The sequence below is a fragment of the Gossypium hirsutum genome, chromosome A13 (genome assembly GCF_007990345.1).
Source record: "Gossypium hirsutum isolate 1008001.06 chromosome A13, Gossypium_hirsutum_v2.1, whole genome shotgun sequence".
Classification (NCBI taxonomy): Eukaryota; Viridiplantae; Streptophyta; class Magnoliopsida; order Malvales; family Malvaceae; genus Gossypium; species Gossypium hirsutum.
This window is the reverse complement of record NC_053436.1, coordinates 13,009,979-13,029,720: the sequence shown is the minus strand read 5'-3', so window position 1 is coordinate 13,029,720 and position 19,742 is coordinate 13,009,979. Positions and strand designations below refer to the sequence as shown.

Here is a 19,742-nt window from a genome sequence, read left to right as displayed (position 1 = left end):
AAGGACACATGGTCGTGTCCCATCCTATGTCCTGACTTGTATAACTCTCTGAGTAGAGTCACACGGCTGTGTCACATGCCAGTGTGCCAGGCCGTGTAACTCTCTGAGTTGCCCCATGTGCCCATGTGCCAGGCCATGTAACTCACTGACTTACAACTTAAGAATTCATTAAATAATATGCGACCATGTTGCCAGGCCGTATGTTTCACATGGCTAAGTCACATACCCGTGTCTCAGGCCGTTTGGACCCAAATTTACCTAAAATCAAGTCATTTCCAAGTCCATATCATACATAACCTTCCAACCCATTTAAGCATACTTCAAAGGAACCTAAACATGAACAAAACATATACCAAAATACCATTTCAAAGTTCTAAACCAACTAACCAGTATGTCATTCAAAAGCACCTTAAATGCACACAACAACACTTACATAAACATGTAAATTTTACCATATTTCAATTATCAAATTCTAATTCAATCTTACCAAAACATGCCACAAACTTGACCGTTTTCATAACATGTCACATATACCATATGAGCAATTCAAACATGCATAGTAAGATAACCAAAATAACACAATTTGACAATGCATCAAATGGTACCAAACCAAGATAACTACCAAAACTTATACATGCCAAAAACACCAACAAAACATTTATTAATATACCATTACACTTCCTCCTATACATGCTATTATAAACCTTGGTCAAAATGTTCAAAAACTACCGAAAAGACTTCTGGATTGTGTGATAGATCTATGACGAGCTTCCAACCAAATTGAGCTTCCGATAATCTATGAAACATAGGAAAGAAACTACGTAAGCAATTAATGTTTAGTAAGCTCGTATAAATCAAAACATAACTTACCCTTTCATTTGCATAATATAAGCATAAGTATAATATAATCCAAACCATAAGCTTGACATAAGCCTATGTATCATCATCAATACACAAGTTAGTACACTTGTACATAATTCAAATGAACTAACCATAAGATAAATCATTTTCCATGTGAAATACATCATTTAATTCATGCATTCTTTCATAAAGTCATGGTTCAATTAATTTGCATACTTACCTTTTCATTTCATTTTCTTGCTCGTTGAACCATTTATAATTTCATTGAATACTCGGGAAAGCTCACACAAAGTGTGCCTTTACATATAATCGTAACCTTTCCTTTACATTATTGCTCACAAGAGCTGTGAAATGGGTCTGCTCACACGAGCTGTGGGTCGAAATATAAACTAAACGATTCTACTCACATGAGATGTGGAGTATCCACAACAAATATAGGACCTCAGGCATCGGTAGGACATTCAAGACCAGCACACAAAACATGAAATTCCTAATGACATGTTATTCGTACCCTAAGAATCCCTAAGGTTCAATCGGGACTCGATATTCGTCATAGTATTGATATGTTTATACAATTATCCATTCAAATTATAAATAAAATAATAACATTAATATGATAACCGTTCATACAAATTTACCTCGATGACTAGGGGCGTGGAGGTTAAATCAAGCTAATCCGAAACTTTTGTTTTTCCTCAAACTAATTCTATATGTGGTTTATCCTAGTCTAAATAGATAATTATATTCAATTAAGTACTTCAATTAACCTTAAACATTCAATTCAACCCATATTTCTAATTTATACAAAATTACCAATTTGCCCCTAACAGTTTAACTTTTTCACAATTTAGTTCTTAAGCTTATAGCTTAAAATCTAACCATTATAATGTAATTCCATGTTAACCAAACATGCAAAGGACTTTGAAACAACTCCTATTGACCATAATTTCACAATAAAATGCTATAATTTATACTTTTAACAAATTAGTCCCTAATTCCAAAATTCAACAAAATTCACTTAACAAAACTTATTTATTTTTCAAGGAAGATTCATAATCCATAATTTAACATAAAAAACCATTCAAGAACATTCATGGAATAACCATCAACCTTTAACATTTTTACAAATTGACCCCTAGGCTAGATAGATTAAAGCTAAAACGATCTAAAAAACATAAAAATCATTAAACACGATATTCAAAATCATACCACGCAAACAATGAAGCTTAACCAAATTCCCTAGCTAGCTTCAATGGTGTATTTTTGGTGGTTTTAAGAAATGAAGAAGATGAAGTTTAACTTTTTTTTATTTAATTTATGTTTAATTGATTATTTACCATTTTATCCTTTAAAAATCTTCATAATTTCAACAAAACTTTGCCATGTACATCCATTATCTCATTCAAATCGTCTATTTTCCATTCAAGTCCTTTAGTTTAAGATTTCATTTTCATTTAACCCTTTTTACTAAAATAACTCAACTTTTGTATCTTTTACGATTGAGTCCTTTTTACTTAATTAACTATGTAAACTTTAAAATTTCTTAAAGAAATTTTAATACGAAAATCCCATGGAAAATAAAATAATAATAAAATAATAACTTACTCATCAGAATTGTGGTCCCAAAACCATTTTATGGATTTCATTGAAAATGGGTTGTTATAGTCTCACATGAATCTAAATTGTCGAGGTTCAACCCCTCCTTACAGGCCTTTCTCACTAAAGCCTCTGTGATTAGTTTAAGCCTTGAGAAGATGATTGGCAGAACAGAAGCCACCCAAAGGAGGCTTGAAGTGAGCCTTAAGGTTTTCGAGGAGCGATGACAAGAAATGAGATTTGAGAATGAGGTGTTTTATAAGCAAAATGAGGAACTTGTTAAGAGGTTAAGGGCTGAGCAAGTGAAAAATAATGAACTAACTAATAAGGTTGCAGCTTTGCCTGCTGAGTTGAAGAAGGTCGTCGAAGAGCACAAAGTGGCTGTCAGCTGAATCAATGCAAATCATGAGGATGCAATGAAGACGTTGAAGCATAATCAAGAAGAAGCTTTGAAGGGTTTTAAGAAGAATACCTTAAAGACGTTGAGAGCTATCACTGTGGAGCTCAAACCTAACATCCTTTTGCACACTCAAGTTGTTGTTGGGCTCTTTGATGTTTACAGGATGGACTTCGATGCTCTCGCTGAGATGGAAATGGATCAGTTGGCTTTGATGTCCACTCCCCCTCGGGAGCTGCTTGGGAAGAGTTCCTATCCAAATGGAAGAACTCGGAGGATTTTTACCTTGAGGGAAGCCTCAACCCAACCATTTTTTCTGTTGGTAATGTTACTACTGATGCTCTTGTTGCTAACAATGTTGATGTTGTCGAGGGAGAGGGGAGAGGTGAAGTAAGAGGGGAGGAGGGTGAAGAGAAAGAGGATGAGGTCCCTGGCGACCAAACTAAGATTTAAATGTTTGTTGTCATGTAACTTTGTATTTTTACTTTTTTGACGAATGAAGAAGATGGAATTTTTTAATGATAACTTGCATTTCCATGATCTTGGGCAAACTTAAAAATTTAAACAAGTTTCATAGGCCGTGATGTCTGAATCTACGAGCCTTAGTGTGACAGCTGGGAGCTTTGGTCTTGTTAACTATGTTAGAGGCTGCGACTCTTCACTTGAAAGCCTTAATGTCACAGTTAGGAGCTTTCCTTTCGCTAACTGTGTTGGAGGCTGCGACTTTTCACCTGTGAGCCTTCATGTGCTAGCTAGGAGCTTTGCTTTTACTAACTATGTTTGAGGCTGCAACTCTTCACCTATGAGCCTTAATGTAATAGCTGATAGCTTTGTTCTCGCTAACTGTGTTGGAAGCTGTAGCTCTTCGTTTGCAAGTCTTTGTGTGACACGAATGTTGTTTGGAAAATTTTTCATTCATAGGATAAGGAGTTATACATAGTATTTTTTTAAGATTTTAGGCGTTCCAAGTTCACGGTACAACTATGCCCTCGACCCTTACTAGCTTATACACTCCATAACCTATCTTCTTTGTAACAGCCATTTTTGGGTCAAATCGAAACAGTGATTTTTGGACCATAAATTTGAAGTAAAAATATTTATTTTATTATTTTAATAATGTTTACAGCATGATAGATTAATTACGTGAAATTTTTGTAAAGAAATTTTACCGTTTAAATGCTTAATTCGGTAAAAAGAACTAAATCACGTAAAGTGTAAAAGTGGAGTTCTAATAGCTAAAAGTGTTTAATAGCTATAGAACCTTAATTTAAGGTCCTTAAGTGGTAAATGTACCTTTTTTAGTAAATGGACAATTATAGACTTTAAATGGATGATATTTATGGTTTTTACTTAAGGTTAAATTAGTAATTTTTGTAATAATATAGTAAAATAATAGCATAATGCATAAGGTTATCATCTTTCTTAATTTCTTCCACCGAATGAAGAAAGAAAAGAAGCCATGGATGAGCTCCAAGGTTCGGCCACCTATTGTCCAAGCATATTGAGATAAACGAGATTTGGATCTAGAATGAAAGAAAATAAAGTATCGGATTAGTCGACCAAACTCGTCGTTACAGCGAATAAGGTAAGTTCGTATATGATAATTTCATTATAAACGCATGTTAAAACCTTTGATATTGCATAAACAGTGATTATGAGATTACGGATAATGTTTGAATTGTAAATACGACTCTACGGATGTGTTCGACGATGAAATCGACATGTGTAACTTCTCGGTTGAACCTTAGGAATAGTTTAGAATTCCAATGACATGTCATTATGTTATTGTGTTGGCTTCGGGCCATGATATTGGTGCTTCGGGCCATGATATTGGCACTTCGGGTGCAAGTTATACCTTGATTTGGCTACGGACCATGGTATAGGCATTTCGAAGAGGAGTTACCTTGATTTATCTAGGGGCCATGGTATAGGTACTCCAGGAAAAGTTACCTTGATTTCACTTCGGGCCATGGTATAGGTGCTTATCAATTGAGACCTTGAGAATCCGACTTCTATTTTGAATAGCTCAACGAGTAAATCAAAGACGAGAATGTATAAGAGGTTGGTACGAGTTGGTACAGGTATGTGTATAACCTGTTCTAGTTTTGAATCGAAGAATTGATGATGAATGTATATAGTTTTAGGAATGAACACTGGAAAGGTTTGATTGTCAAGGAAAGTACATATTGATATATTGAAATTATTAAATTATATTTATGTGAATACATTGAGTTTATTTCAAACGAACTTACTAAGCTTTATAGCTTAATATTGACGTATTGAAATTATTGAATTATATTTATGTGAATACATTGAGTTTATTTCATACGAACTTACTAAGCTTTATAGCTTACTTTGTTATCTTTTTTATGTTTATAATGATTCGGAGGCTCGCTCGGGTTGGAAGTCATCGGAGATCATATCACACTATCCAGCTATGGTTTGGTAATTATAAGTTTTGTGATATTAGTTATATGGCATGTATAGGTTTTGTGGTTATTTGTTGAGTATAGGTAATTTTGGTGATTGATGCATATGTGCTTGACATGTATTTCGCCATGAGTTTTAGTCGGATAATGATGTAAAGTTTGATAAGTATAGGTTATCGTTACTTCGGTTTGGTTGTTGGAAGTGTTTTTGGCTATTTGAAATGGCATGATTAAATCATATGGTTCAAAGTATATATATTCCCATGTGATATGGGTTATTTTAGTAAGCTTAATGATGGTTTAAAATAATCAAATGGCCATTTGGTATGTGTTGTGTAATAGCTTGAGATGTACTTGGTTTTGGTTTGGTATTTGAATGCCAAATTGGTTAATAAAGTAGGTTGATATAGTATATGATATTTATGTGAATCTTGGCTTATGAATCTTGTTAATTGGTATGTGATTTAGTTAAGTAAATGATTATGGTATAAGATTTGAACAGTTTGGTATTGAAATGGTCTATAATGTAATGATTTGAGATTGATTTGAACAGCACCATTTTTGTTGTTTAGGTGAGCATGGGAAATGGTGGCAAATTGACTTTACAAATGGCCTATTTTTGTCCACAAGGGCAGAGACACAGGCTTGCTACACGGCCGTGTGTCCCTTGGTGTTGATATTAAAATGAAGTCAGTATGCTCCACACGAGCATGTGACTTGGCCATGTGACACAAGTCAGTATACCCCCTAAATGGCACACGGCCTAGCACATGGGCATGTGTAGCCACTTCGAAGGGCACACGGGCTAGACACATGGGCATGTAGTCGGCCGTGTGAACCAAGTCAGTATGTATGCCCTGTTTTCACACGGCTTGAGACACAGGCGTGTCTGGAGCCGTGTGAGGCACACGACCTATTCACACGGATGTGTGACCCTTGTATGTTTGAAATTTTTCTAAGTTTCTAAAATTTTTATAAGTTATTGGTTTAGTCCCAAACCACTTTTAAAGCATGTTTAAGGCCTCGTAGGCCCTTATAAGGGACAATGTGAATATGATTGAATGGTATTGAGTATGAAGGCATAAATGTATGAGTTATGTTTGTTAAATGATGTCGGTTGATCGGTAATACCTCGTAACCCTATTCTGACAGTGAATACAGGTAAAGTGTGTTACATTTATTGGTATCAGAGCTGCGGTTTAGTCAATTCTAGGACTAATGTAGCATATGTAAGTCTAGCTATAAATGCCATATAGAACCTGTGATAGTGTGATATCTCCCGATCTAACAAAAATTATTTTAATTAGACAGATAGGCTTTCCAACCGAGCTAATTCTGATAGTGCAGAAAGTGATACTCAAATATTTGACCGAAAATGTGTTTATGATGAGTTGAAATTCATAAAAGTATGAATAAAACTTCATAATATTATGTTTTTAATGAATGTTATGTTATGTGCATGTATATGTGAGAGTTAAATTTGAGGCTTTACGACTCTCACCCCCTTTTTAGTATAGTGTTGCAATAAAATCCATAAGATTTAAATTGAATAAGCTCACAAGTGTGGAATTACAGAGTTTCATGATTGAAAGATTAATACTGTGGTCAGTTAAGAGAATTGAGTTAACAGTAAAGACAATAATAGAAGAGATATCAGATCATTTTGAAGGCTATTTGGATTATGCAAAGTCACTATTAAAGAAGAAGTTGACTTCAATGAAACAAAATATTCAGGCATGTTATATAAAGAATGTATTAACTGGAAGTTCTACTTAATTTATTTCTGTTAGTGATAGGATAAATAGGAATCAATAATGACAGAATTAGATAGTGAAATAATGTTTGAATCGTAAAGATATCTGAATACAGCAATTTAGTCGGATAACTTATAATGATCTCATCTGGGTATTCTATGTGATCAATTATTCTCAGAGGTATATGTGGCTATTTATTTTCGAATGAAACTCTTATCGTTTGAGAACACTAGTAAACATACTGATAGATGAAAGCATCGTTGGTCTGTTTGGGTTATGATCGGTATTGCTCTATCTTTCCCTGGTATTTTATTCTATTGTGTTGATGGAAAAGTTGATGGTAAAATTCGTGTGATGCTAGTATTCTATTTCTATTGGTTATTGTTTTGTTGAATAAACATGAAGATTATATTGCTTCTGTCACAGTTGATTTCAGAGCTTATGAGTGATGTTTTCTTCTGGAATTTCTCTAGGACACTATTGAGATCTTTATCATTCTATATGGGTTATAACTTCCAGAAATTCTATATAGTTCCATACCTTGAGATTTCACTACCTCGGTTTTATTATGATTCTAAGTGATTATCTACAAGAGATGTTCTTTTGACGGGGATGAATATATCTATTATGATTATAATTTCTGATTTGATCATGGGAGTACAATGGTATTGTTATTGGATTTATAGAGGTTATGTATCTGCATTTATTTCTGTTGAAACTATATTTGAATTTCTTTTGTGTTCAAAACGTATTATTAACAGCTAGGATATTATCTATTTATATGGTTGAGATGTTGGTCTTATTATGGCATTTTGATTTTTTTTATCTGACAAAGGTGGCTTCAGTATAGTACAACTCTTCGGTGATTAATAGTTGAGATAACTTTATTATAAAATCCTTTCTAGTTTTCTTGAAAAGGGAATTGACATCGAAAAGAGTATAGACGAGAGAAGATCAAGTTCAAATCTGTATAATAGTTATCACTTTCAGGTAAATCTTGACATATGTCAATGAGTAAAGAGGAATGTTATGTCATATTCGAATTATGCAGTTTTTAAGAAGATCTTTGACTAGTATCCTGAAGAAATTGTGATAAATTGTATGTCTGAGTTATCTTGACAACAAGAAGAAAGGTTTCTTTGAAAAGTTATTGTTTGATGGCCAAGATCGATTCAGTTGTTTAGTTTGATTGGGTTATTTGTTTGAAAGATTAATTAAGTTATATATGTTTGGGTTTATCCTTGGGTCCGGAAATAAATTTTGTGCATTCACATGTAAATAAATGGATAGTCTGAATGAAGAATTCATATGTTAGAAGACATGATACAGAATTATATCTATCAGAACAGTTCTATTTGAGAAATATTATTGTAAATTAAAGTTTTTTCGATTGTTGAAGTTTTCATTTGTGCGAAGTTTGGTTTGGTTTAATATATTTTAATAAAGTTATAAACAGTTGAAAACACTGTTAACTAAAGCATCAATTTTGGTTCAGCCTGAATAAGGTAAAGGGTTTATGATTTTCAGTCATGTGTCTTTGAATGGTTTGGAGAATGTTTTAGTACAAGAATGTATAGTGATGGCTTATGCTTCCATACAGTTAAATTTCCATGAAAAGAGTTATTCGACGCGTGAATTAGAGATGATTGACATTGTAATTGCATTGAATAGTTAATGACATTAATTGTTTAGTGAGCAATGTAACCTATTGAATGACTGCAAGAGTTTAAAATATTTGATGTTATATGGAGATTTGAATTTGGGATAGCAAAGATGGCTTGAACTATCAAAAGGTTTTGACTTAGTAATTGGTTATCATCTTGGAAAAACGATTATAGTCACTAATAATTTGAACAAGAAATTTTTGTGTGCTTTACAAGCAATGAATACGCGATTAATCTTATCGGATGATGGATAGATATTAGATGAGTTAAAAGCTAAACGGATGTTTATTCTGTGATTTTATGAAGCTCTGAAATGTATCAATGAATTGCAAGTTAAAAGAGTTCAATGTGAATTGACTTCTGATTAGAGCTTCAGATTTGAAACCGATGATTATTGGTTGTTTCTACACAGAGTTTGTGTATTGAAAAATCCAAACATTATACAACAATTGTTATATCTAGCTCACAGTGGTAATTATCTGTTCATTCGGGAAATACTAAAATGTAAAATAATCTGAGATAGTTTTACTAGTGAATGAGTATGAAATGTGATACTTCTAAGTTTTACTAGTGAATGAGTATGAAATGTGATACTTCTAACCTGAATCCAAATGTCTAATTTATCAACAGGTTAAAGTTGATTATCAAGTACCTTCGGGATTGTTAAAGTTTGTATTATTATCTGAGAAGAGATGAAATGGAATTTCGTTGGATTTTGTAAAAGGAAGATGTTATCTGAACTATTATTGATTGTTAAAGAAGTCTGTACATTTGATCTCAGTACGTATAATTTCTCTCTTGATAGACTATCTAAGTTATACATTTTTGGAATTGTCAATTGCAATAAAGTGCCAATCTTCATTATTTCGGATAAAGATCCAAGGGTTATATTATGTTTCTAAAGAAAACTACTATAAGTTTTGGGTATGAGGGTGCATTGTAATACCGCATTTCATTCTCCAACTGATGGATAATATGAGAAAGTGATGAAAATTCTCGATGATACGGTTTGTTACTGTATTTTAGAAGTGAAAGCAATTAAGAAAGACAATTACTGTTGGTTGAGTTTAAGCATATTAATAGTTATCATATGAGTATAAAGATGGCATTGTATGAAATATTGTATGATTGCAATTACCGAACTCCGTTGTTATGGCATCAAGCTTTGTGAGAAAAAGATTCACGGGATTGATTTCAACAGAGAAATTGAAGAGAAAGTGAAAGTAACTCGTCACAGTTAGAAGGCAGTTTCAGATTGACAGAAAACATATGCAGACTTGATACGTAAAAGCATTGGATTCAGTTAGTGAACTGAGTGTTTGTGAAAGTATTGTTATAAGAATAGAGTTTCTTGAGTTAACTATAAAGAGAAGTTGAGTTCGTGATTCATCGGGCCGTATGAGATTATTGAGAAAATAAAGCAAATGGCTTATTCGATCTATATTATTGTCAGAACTTGAGAATATCCATAATGTGGTTCTTATATCTATGATGCGACGATTCAGATAATACCCTTTGTATATAATATCTCTTTAAGAAGTTGAAAGTCAACTTGATTGATGTATAGATAAAGATAGATTAGAATTTAGCTCGTAAGATTAAAGAGTTGAGAAATATGAAGCTATGTGAGAAATTGATAAGGTTTTAAGAAAGCAAATCTCTATTTTATTCTCTGATAAGATTTTCGGAGACGAAAATATCTAAGGGGGAGAGTTGTAACATCCCGTTTTAAGGTCAAATTAGAATAGTGGTTTCGAGACCACAAATCCAACACAGCATGATAGATTAATTACGTGAAAGTTTCGTAAAGAAATTTTACAGTTTAAATGCTTAATTCGGTAAAAAGGACTAAATCGCGTAAAGTGTAAAAGTGGAGTTCTAATAGCTAAAGGTGTTTAATAGCTATAGAACCTTAATTTAAGGTTCTTAAGTGGTAATTGTACATTGTTTTAGTAAGTGGACAATTATGGACTTTAAATGGATGATATTCATGGTTTTTACTTAAGGTTAAATTAGTAATTTTTGTAATAATATAGTAAAATAATAGCATAATGCATAAGGTTATCATCTTTCTTAATTTCTTCCACCGTATGAAGAAATAAAAGAAGTCATGGATGAGATTCAAGGTTCGGCCACCTATTGTCCAAGCATATTGTGATAAACGAGATTTGGATCTAGAATGAAGGAAAACAAAGTATCAGATTAGTCAACCTAACTCGTCGTTACAGCGAATGAGGTAAGTTCGTGTATGGTAATTTTATTATAAACATATGTTAAATGCTATGATATTGCATAAATTGTGATTATGAGATTACGAATAATGTTTGAATTGTGAATACGACTCTACGGATGTGTTCGACGATGAAATCGACAAGTGAAACTTCCCGGTTGAACCTTAGGAATAGTTTAGGATGCCAATGACATGTCATTAAGTTATTGTGTTGGCTTCGGTCTATGATATTGGCACTTCGGGTGCTAGTTATTCCTTGATTTGGCTACTGGCCATGGTATAGGTTCTCCAGGATAAGTTATCTTGATTTAGCTTAGGGTCATGGTACATGTACTTATCGATTGAGATCCTTGAGTATTTGGCTTCTATTCTGAATGGTTCAACAGGTAAATGAAAGACGAGAATGTATATGAGGTTGGTACGAGTTGGTACAGGTTCAAGTATAATCTATTCTAGTTTTGAATCGAAGAATTGATGACGAATGTATATAGTTTTGGGAATGAGCATTGGAAAGGTTTGATTGTCAACATATTGACATATTGAAATTATTAAATTTTATTTATGTAAATACATTGAGTTTATTTCACACGAACTTACTAAACTTTATAGCTTACTTTGTTATCTTTTCTATGTTTATAGTGATTCGGAGGCTCGCTCGGGTTGGAAGTCATCAGAGATCATATGATCACTATCAGCTATGGTTTGGTAATTATAAGCTTTGTGATATTGGTTATATGGCATGTATAGGTTTTGTGGTTATTTGTTGAGTATAGGTAATTTGGGTGATTGATGCATATGTGTTTGATATGTATTTCACTGCGAGTTTTAGCCGAATAATGATGTAAGGTTTGATAAGTATAGGCTATGGTTACTTCAGTTTGGTTGTTGGAAGTGTTTTTGGCTATTTGAAATGGAATGATTAAGTTATGTGGTTTAAAGCATATATATTCCTATGTGATATGGGTTATTTTAGTAAGCTTAATGATGGTTTAAGATAGTCAAATGGCCACTTGGTATGTGTTGTGTAATAGCTTGAGTTGTACTTGGTTTTGGTTTGGTATTTGAATGCCAAATTGGTTAATAAAGTAGGTTGATATAGTATATGATATTTATGTGAATCTTGGCTTATGAATCTTGTTGATTGGTATTTGATTTAGTTAAGTAAATGATTATGGTATAAGCTTTGAACATATTGGTATTGAAATGGTCTATAATGTTATGATTTGAGATTGATTTGAATGGTACCATTTTGGTTGTTTAGGTGAGCATAAGAAAGGGTAGCAAATTGGCTTTGCAAATGGCCTACTTTTGTCCACACGGGCAGAGACACGAGTGTGTGTGACACACAGTCATGCTACACGGCCGTGTGTCCCTTGGTGTTGATATTAAAATGAAGTCAGTATGCTCCACATGGACATGGCCAAGTTAGTATACCCTTTAAATGGCACACTGCCTGGCAAACAGGCATGTGTGTCCACTTTGAAGGGCACACGGGATAGACACACAGGCGTGTGGTCTGCCGCGTGACCCAAGTCAGTATGTATGCCCTGTTTTCACACGACCTGAGACACAGGCGTGTCTGGAGCCGTGTGAGGTACACGGCTTGTTCACACAGACGTGTGATCCTTGTATGTTTGAAATTTTTCCAAGTTTCCAAAATTTTTATAAGTTATCAGTTTAGTCTCAAACCACTTTGAAAGCATGTTTAAGGCCTCGTAGGCCCTTATAAGGGACAATGTGAATATGATTGAATGGTATTGAGTATGAAGGTATAAATGTATGAGTTATGTTTCTTAAATGATGTCGATTGATTGGTAATACCTCGTAACCCTATTCTGATAGTGAATATGGGTGATGTGTGTTACATTTATTGGTATCAGAGTTACGTTTTAGTCAATTTTAGGACTAACGTAGCATATGCGAGTCTAGCTATACATGCCATATAGAACCTGTGATAGTGTGATATCTCCCGACTCTGAAGAAAATTGTTTTAATTAGACAGATATGCTTTCTAATCGAGCTAATTCTGATAGTGCAAAAAGTGATACTCAAATATTTGAGCGAAAATGTGTTTATGATGAGTTGAAATTTATAAAGGTATGAATAAAAGTTCATAATATTATATTGTTGATGAATGTTATATTATGTGCATGTATATATGAGAGTTAAATTTGAGACTTTACAATCCTCACCCCCTTATTAGTATAGTGTTACAATGAAATCAGTAAGATTTAAATTGAAAACTGAACTTAACCTCTAAATCTCTGATTTAAAATTAATATTCATATTCATTCATTTAAATTGAATTAACTTATTCGTGAACATTTGATTAAACATATTGAGAAATAACTAAAAATATATTTATAAATAACAAACAAACAAATCATAAACTACTAGTTTCTTATTTTTACATATAAAAGAATCACGCATACATTTTACTAATTAAATTATTACAAATAAAATAAACACATAAACAATACTATATTTAATTATATAATAGTCAAATAATAAATAGTAAACGAGTTTGGATGAATATAAGCTGCTGCAAAATTTGGTGGATTCATCAGTGAAAATAAGAAAATAGAGACCATGGGAAATCTTCTAATCCTTTCCACAGCTTTTTTTTGCCTCTGCCTCTTCGTAGCTTTGCTCTATGTTTTGTACAAGTATTGGTGGGTACCTCATCGTGTACAGTTCATCATGAATTCACAGGGGATCAGAGGACCTCCTTACGAATTTATCCATGGAAACAACAAAGAAGCTCTCCAAATGCAGAAGGAAGCATCTAGCAAACCTATGGCCTTGACACACGATATATTTCCCAGAGTAATGCCTTATGATTACTCCTGCATCAAGAAATACGGTGAGAATATGTTGCTTTGGTAGTATTTTCGGATTTCCATGAAGCGATTTTAATTAAATCATTTTTTTTAGGGAAGAATTATCTTAGTTGGAATGGAGTTCGAGCTCAACTGGTAATAACAGACCCAGAACTGGTGAAAGAGGTGCTGAAAAACAGTGAAAAAGCTTTTTCAAAGCCAAAGCCTCTATATTTCTTTAAGAAGCTACTAGGTGACACCATTCCTACAATTAATAGTGAGAAATGGGCAAGGCATAGGAAATTGGCCAATCATGCCTTCCGTGGGGAGAGCTTAAAAGTAAATCACTAGTTTCTAATCTAATTATTGTTGTGGAACATTGATAATGGATGATGGCTTTTGCAGAATATGATTCCAGCAATGATTGCTAGCGTTGGAACGATGCTTGAGAAATGGAAAGATAAGGAAGGCAAAGAGATGGAAGTGTTCCAAGAGTTCAGATTCTTGACTTCAGAAGTGACATCCAGAACAGCCTTTGGTAGCAGTTACTTGGAAGGAGAGAAGATTTTTGACATGTTGACGAAGCTGACCCTAATTATAGGCAGAATTTTTTATAAAGCAAACATTCCCATCATCGGGTAACTTCATCTAATCCTTCACTAATTTAAAACGTGTTTTTCTTAATAATTTGTTAATTTTTAATATTTTTCATTTTTGTCAAAAATTATAATAATTTTGTTAAGTTGTATGATATTTAAATAATTTAATATAATAAAATATAAAATATTCTATTTTAATATACTTTTAATTAATTAATATAAAAATATAAATATTTTAATAATTTTCACTCCAATTAAATTGCCTTTTAATGTGAAAACTTTTTAACCATATTTTTTCTTCAAATATGAAGTATTTTTCATTGTTTTAAAGTAAATTGCCTTTTAATGTGAAAACTTTTTAACCATATTTTTTCTATGAAGTATTTTTCATTTTTTTAAAGTATTTTTCAAATTGAACTAGACTACTAGTTAAACCGATTAGATCAAGACTGTCCGGTCACTCTTATTAAACTGAAATGTCTGGTCACTCTTATTAAATCGAAAATTCTTTAAACAGTAAGAAAGCAGTATTTGATTATTTTTTGTTTTTATTTCAGTTTTTTTTTTGGGGGGGATATGAATGAAATTCTGAATCAATTTCCTTTTTAATATATCAAATAAAAGAGGAGAAAAAACAGAGATGGAAGATAAAAATTAATTTAAAGAAACCATGAGCTTGTCAAACGGTCCAACCGGAAAATAAATTGAAAGTTAATAGTTTGGTTGGTATAATCATTGGTCTTGTTTTTAAAATATTGGTGTTTTCCCACAACAATGGAGTCAATGGATTAATTTTAATCTACTTTACCTTTTCAGCAAGTTTTGGAAATCTGTTGATGAAATTGAATCAAATAAACTTGAGAAAATGATACTTGATTCTGTGATGAAGATTGTTAAACAAAGGGAAGAGAAAGTAATGACCGGAGAAGTTGACAGCTTCGGCCATGATTTTCTAGGATTACTTGTAAATGCCTATCATGATCCGGATGAGAAAAACAGGCTTTCGATACAAGATGTGGTAGGTGAGTGTAAAACTTTCTATTTTGCTGGGCAAGAAACAACCAATTCCTTGCTTGAATGGACAACCCTACTTTTAGCAATATATACAGATTGGCAAGACAAAGCAAGAGCAGAGGTGGTTGAGGTCTTTGGTAATCAAAATCCAAATTCTGAAGGGATCACCAAATTAAAGACGGTAAGCAAACTATACAAATTCTAAAGCTTGAAAACTAACATTGACCATTTATATTAAACTGCAAATTCTTATGGTTTGAATTTTTTTCTTAAACAGATAACCATGATTATTAATGAAACTTTACGGCTCTATCCTCCTATAAATAGTGTGGTAAGAAAGGCAGTAAGAGATGTTCAATTAGGAAACCTTGTCCTACCTAATTGTTTAGACCTCAACATCCGATTCATAGCACTCCACCATGACCCTGCCTTATGGGGAGATGATGTTCATCTTTTCAAACCAGAAAGGTTTGCTGAAGGGATTGCCAAAGCGACTAACAACAATGCAGTTGCATTTATGCCTTTTGGAATGGGGCATCGATCTTGCGTTGGAATGAGCTTTTCAATCACTGAAACCAAAATCGCCCTTTCCATGATTCTGCAACGCTACACTTTCACCCTTTCCCCTACCTATGTTCACGCACCTTTACCAAATCTTTCACTCAAGCCACAACATGGGCTTCACTTATTGTTTCATTCACTAGATTAAAATTGGTAAAATATTGTATTACATAATAAAATGTGGATGCGAAAAAAATTCCTATCTATTTAATATATTTTGCAACCATATGATGATATATAGTTTGGGGATTTCATGTCCACAAGATTACATATGGTCTAATGCTTTTTAATTCTAAATTAATTTAGATATGAAGCAACAAAATTATTTATCGAGGTCAAACTTGGAGCTCGATATTTAACAGGATTTAGACAAAAAGATTATACTTGAAAATAGACTTGAGTAAGGAAGTCCATTAAAAAATGAATTAGGATTGAGCTTGGGCTCTAACATTAAATGCTCTAGTATGACTCGACCCGTTATTAATTCTATAATATATTTTTATTTATCATATCACTTATATCATATAAAACTTAAATCTATATTAATATATAATATTATACCTGAAAATGGGCTTAAATAAGAAAGCAATTTAAAATATGGGCCAAATTTGAGTTCTAGCACTTAAGGCTTGAGCTTCTCTCAAACTGTTTTTAATTTTGTAATATATTATATTATTTTTATTGATAATGTAATTTGTATAACATAAGAAATAGATCTAAACATTAAAAATTAATTGTTTATATTTAAAATTTTAATAAATATATAATATTATTAAATATTAAATTTAAAATAACTTAATTTTTAAAAAATATGAATAAATCTAAAATAAGTTTAAATTAATTATTTATAAATATAAAAAATAGAATAAAATATAAAAATTAATATTTTAAACTTAGCAGAGTTTGGGGCAAAAACACATTAGATTAATACTATCCAAAAGTTCAATACAAATCTAACCTCACCAGGTCTGTTAACATAAAAAATTTATGAAATAAAGACCACATTTCTCAAATGGATCGCCATCCTTGTGTTTGGATTGTGTGGGATCTTTCTACCCTCGTGTAATTTTGGTTATTATTTTAATAAAAGTTCATGCAAAGATATGTTTTAAAACAATTTGGATTGATTATTTTTAAAATAAATATGATTAGAATTGAAGTAATTAAAGATATTATAAAAATAAGGATAAATTGTGGTGGAATTGGGATTGGAAAAAAAATGTTAATAGTGTAAGCAATTCCATTTAAAATTTTTGAAAGATGTAATATCTAATAAATTTAATATATAGTTAGGGTTTTAAACAAATATGGTTATTTTAGTTTGTTAGCTTAGTTCTTCTATTAACAATGTTTAACTGAAATAAATGATAATTACAAAATTGAACACTTTTTTCATTAATTGAAATTAATGGTAAATGCAAAATGTCAATCACTTTTGTTTTTCTTTAACATTTGAATATTATGTCAATGTCCATAATGGTGCAGAAAATTAATATTATTAAAAGTGTATTTTTGCATTGGCCAGTTTAATATTCTCAAATATTTTATTCAAGGAAAAAGGTGGCTCGTACGAAAGAATAATCAGGTAGTGGATGTATAAACTAAAATAATCTTTGCGAATGAGGGAAATTGGATATTTAAGAAATTTTATAAGAAGATATTGTAAGGGTATTATGTCCCCTGGTTTTGCATTGTAAACTTTTGGCATTTTTAATTTGTTTTTTAAGCGCACACACACAAAAAAAAAAACATTTCCAAATATTTAAATTTATATAAATTTTTAGATTGGGACTTATTTTTTAAGCTCTCATAATTTATTTTATTATTTTTTAATAATAAAATTAATATTCACCACTCAAAAGTAGCTATCAGTATAAGTTTTACATATTATTTTGTAACAATTTTGTTGTTGTTTATTATTATAATATATTTGTTGAATTTTATTAACTTTGTATTTGTTCCTCTAATTTAAGTATTTTACCTCACATTACTAGTATCATGTATTTTTTTTATTCTACTTCATTACCTTTAATTATTTCAGTATTTTGAAAGGAAAACCTTCTAAAATCTTATAGTGAATCATTAACATATATATTTAAAATTTATTAATTTTAAAATTTTTATTTACAATTTTCAAAAATATAAATGATTTATTTTAATTGTAGACAAATTTTAACCTATATTTTTAAGTTGTAGCTTTAACATGTGTTTTCCTAGAATTAAAGAATAATTTAGATTTACAAAGCATATATTTCCAGATTCTTTTAAATGATTACTTAAATATCTAAAATATTTATATTTAAATTATAGATCAATTTAAAATTTCCAAAAAATAATTAATGGTTTTATTTCATTGAATTTGTTAAAAAATTCATAAACCCATGAAATCATAAAAAGTCCATGAGATGAACGATAGTAGTTATTAAAATTGTATACTACATTACAAAATTTATTATTATCATTTTCATAAAAATATGTTTAAACTAATTACATTAAAATTTAAATCAAACAATGTGTATGAAATTTTCTAAATTTATCAATTTAATGCCTAATATATATTAGAAGCCTACGTGTTTACCCAAAAATACAATTGTTAAATTTCTAATTTCAATTGCAAAATATATCTTATAAATACATCTATGGTTATATATATATATATTCAATTTCTTCCTTTCCACATTTTCTAATCTAATCGGTAGTATTGTATGAGCATCTGAGTTGTTTTTCATAGAAAACTTAAAAAATTATTTGCTCATGGTTTGAGATTTAAATCCTAAATTTTTGGTAGTTCATCAATATGATGTAGGAGTGTGTTGTGAGATGACCATTCATGCAGTATACATATTTGGCGAACCCTCTAAGATTAGCAAATTCACAGTAAGTGGCGAGCTACCTCAAATGAATAGTAAGCGATGAGCTCATTACTTTGGTGATCACTAGTATGCAAATTGGGGTCGCGGGAAAGATGCGAGCTCTTGAAGTTAAAACATGAAGCTATGAAGCAACATAGTTTAAAGAACTTGCATGCAAATTATGTTTTCAGATATTATTTTCCATATTTTTAGAAGATTTATTATTTATTAGCATAGTATATTTGATATTTATTAGGATAAAATCTCTGTTATTTCTTTCCATAATTAGGATTTTTTCTTGTTATAAATACCTTTGTTTTATTGTTCAAAAATAGATTGCAATATATTAAAGTTAAGCACATAGATTTGTTGCTAAATTTCTTATTTCTTCTCTGCAATTCTTTCTTTCTTACATCAAAATTCCAACAATTGGTATCAAAGCCCTATTCTCAAGAGCCGTTTTTGTTTCTTTCTCGGTTAAACATGGCTTCCGCAAGCTTTTCTCCACCTTCTCCATTCGTTCAATGGTGAAAACTATCATATATGGGTTGTTAATATGACCTACCTGCAAGCCTATGACTTGTGGGAGTTGTGAATACTGACATCGAGCTTACACCATTAAGGGACAAAACTACAGTCGCACAAATCAAGCACCATAGTGATGAGCAAGCTAAAAGATACAAGGCAATGTCCTGCATATAGCATGACATCTTGGATGCAATATTCACACGTATTATGGCCTGCAAGACTCCAAAACAAGCTTGGGATAAGCTAAAGGAAGAGTTTCAAAGTTCGGACAAGACCAAACAACAACTACTCATTAATCTCAGCAGAGATTTTGAGAATTTGAAGATGAAAGAGGCTGAAACAGTCAAACAGTATGTATATAGGATTATGGTGGTAGTTAATAGTATTAGGTTACTGGGGGGAAGTGTTGGCATATAGCAGGATCATTGAGAAGGTCAT

At 31.7% G+C, this 19,742-nt stretch overlaps 1 protein-coding gene across 4 annotated transcripts in view; it reads left to right on the top strand.

The window, feature by feature from the left end:
* Positions 1-16,120, top strand: part of LOC107894643 (cytochrome P450 CYP749A22) — a 47,399-nt gene extending 31,279 nt beyond the window's left edge. The window contains exons 1-6 of one of the 4 annotated variants that reach the window (XM_041084918.1): positions 13,439-13,794; positions 13,866-14,089; positions 14,156-14,388; positions 15,166-15,371; positions 15,459-15,544; positions 15,641-16,120. In XM_041084918.1, coding sequence (XP_040940852.1) covers positions 13,521-13,794; positions 13,866-14,089; positions 14,156-14,388; positions 15,166-15,371; positions 15,459-15,544; positions 15,641-16,072 — 1,455 coding nt within the window. In that variant the 5' untranslated portion in view covers positions 13,439-13,520 and the 3' untranslated portion in view covers positions 16,073-16,120. Of the gene's footprint in view, positions 1-13,438; positions 13,795-13,865; positions 14,090-14,155; positions 14,389-15,165; positions 15,545-15,640 lie in introns of those variants that run through there. The other 3 variants (XM_041084917.1, XM_041084915.1, XM_041084916.1) reach the window with 3 other exon arrangements.
* Positions 16,121-19,742: the final 3,622 nt, after the last annotated feature.